General features: G+C 59.6%; 1 protein-coding gene across 1 annotated transcript; it reads left to right on the top strand.

Annotated features, from left to right (window-relative positions):
• The first annotated feature begins 778 nt into the window (after nt 1-778).
• Nucleotides 779-1,342, top strand: LOC136475370 (uncharacterized). Its single transcript, XM_066472888.1, has one exon. The coding sequence runs from the start codon at nt 779-781 to the stop codon at nt 1,340-1,342; it is 564 nt and encodes a 187-aa protein (XP_066328985.1).
• Nucleotides 1,343-1,866: the final 524 nt, after the last annotated feature.

Genomic DNA, 1,866 nt, shown 5'->3' with positions numbered 1-1,866 from the left:
CCGGCGCTTCTCCAAGAAATGCACCGAGTTGCCCCGCGTCGGTGACTCGGAAATCGTCCAAGCGTTCCTCTCTGGCACCTCCTGCCGAGACCTGGTCCGGGAATTGGGCCGGAACATACCAACCACAGCGGCCGCACTCCTCGACATCGCCACCAACTTCGCCTCGGGCAAAGAAGCGGTTTGGGCCATCTTCCCCAACAACGACGCCAAAGGGAAGCAGAAGGACGAGGCCCCCGAGGCCTCACCCACCCGCGTCCCCAAGAAAAAGAAGAAGGGTCGCCCAGGGAAGCAGGAGGTCTTCGAGGCCGTCCATGTCGCCGCGACAGATCGAAGGAATCCCCGAGGCCCCTGGGGCCCCGGGCTATTTGATGACATGCTGAAAAAGCCCTGCCCTTACCATCAAGGTCCGGTGAAGCATGCCCTCGAGGAGTGCACCATACTCCGGCGTTACTACGCCAGGCTTGGGCTCCCCAACGAAGACGAAGCCGGGAAAAGGGGCGCCGGCGAAAGGGACGGCGATAAAGATGATGGGTTCCCCGAGGTACACAACGCCTTCATGATCTTTGGCGGACCCTCGGCATGCCTCACGGCGCGCCAACGAAAGAGGGAACGCCGGGAGGTCTTCTCGATCAAGGTGGCCACCCCCCGGTACCTCGATTGGTCTCGGGAGGCAATCACCTTTGATCGGGATGACCACCCCGATTATGTTCCAAACCCCGGGCAGTACCCGCTTGTCGTCGACCCGATCGTTGGCAACACTTGGCTCACCAAAGTTCTCATGGACGGAGGCAGCGGCCTCAACATCCTCTACGTCAACACTCTAGAGCTCCTGGAGCTCGACCATTCACGGCTCCGAGGCGGTTCCGCACCCTTCCACGGCGTCGTACCAGGAAAGCGCACACGACCCCTCGGACACATCGACTTACCCGTCTGCTTCGGCACTCCCTCCAACTACCGCAAGGAGGTCCTCACCTTCGAGGTGGTTGGATTCAAGGGGGCTTACCATGCCATCTTGGGGCGCCCGTGCTACGCCAAGTTCATGGCGGTCCCCAACTACACCTACCTCAAGCTCAAGATGCCAGGCCCCAACGGCATCATCACCGTCGAGTCCACGTACGAACATGCATACGATTGCGACGTCGAGTGCATCGAGTATGCCGAGGCCGTCGTGGAGGCCGAGACCCTCATCGCCAGTCTCGACCAGCTTGATAACGAGGTTCCCGACACCAAGCGGCGCGCCGGGACCTTTGAGCCCGCAGAGGCCGTCAAGCTCGTCCCCGTCGATCCCGCTGACCCCGATGGCCGAGGTCTGAAGATCAGCACCACCCTCGACAGCAAATAGGAGGCCGTGCTCGTCGACTTTCTCCGTGCGAACGTCGACATGTTTGCGTGGAGTCCCTCAGACATGCCGGGCATACCAAGGGAGGTCGCCGAGCACGCCTTAGATATCCGAGCAGGCTCCAGGCCGGTAAAGCAGCGCCTGCGCCGATTTGACGAAGAGAAGCGCAGGGCCATCGGCGAAGAAGTTAAGAATCTCGTGGTAGCCAGGTTCATCAAGGAAGTATTCCATCCAGAGTAGTTGGCGAACCCTGTACTAGTCAGAAAGAAAAATGGCAAGTGGAGGATGTGCGTGGACTACACCGGTCTAAATAAAGCGTGCCCGAAAGTCCCATTCCCACTACCACGAATCGACCAGATCGTCGACTCCACTGCGGGATGCGAAACCCTTTCCTTCCTTGACGCATATTCCGGGTACCACCAAATCAAGATGAAAGAGTCCGACCAGCTCGCGACTTCTTTCATCACTCCATTCGGCATGTACTGCTACGTAACCATGCCGTTGGGCCTCAGAAATGCGGGGGCTAC

Source organism: Miscanthus floridulus, chromosome 8 (genome assembly GCF_019320115.1).
Source record: "Miscanthus floridulus cultivar M001 chromosome 8, ASM1932011v1, whole genome shotgun sequence".
NCBI classification, from domain to species: domain Eukaryota; kingdom Viridiplantae; phylum Streptophyta; class Magnoliopsida; order Poales; family Poaceae; genus Miscanthus; species Miscanthus floridulus.
This window is presented reverse-complemented; position numbering and strand designations above follow the sequence as displayed.

Excerpts from the sequence above, each read along its gene's own strand:
- LOC136475370 (XM_066472888.1), top strand. The coding sequence starts at position 779 with ATGGACGGAGGCAGCGGCCTCAACATCCTCTACGTCAACACTCTAGAG.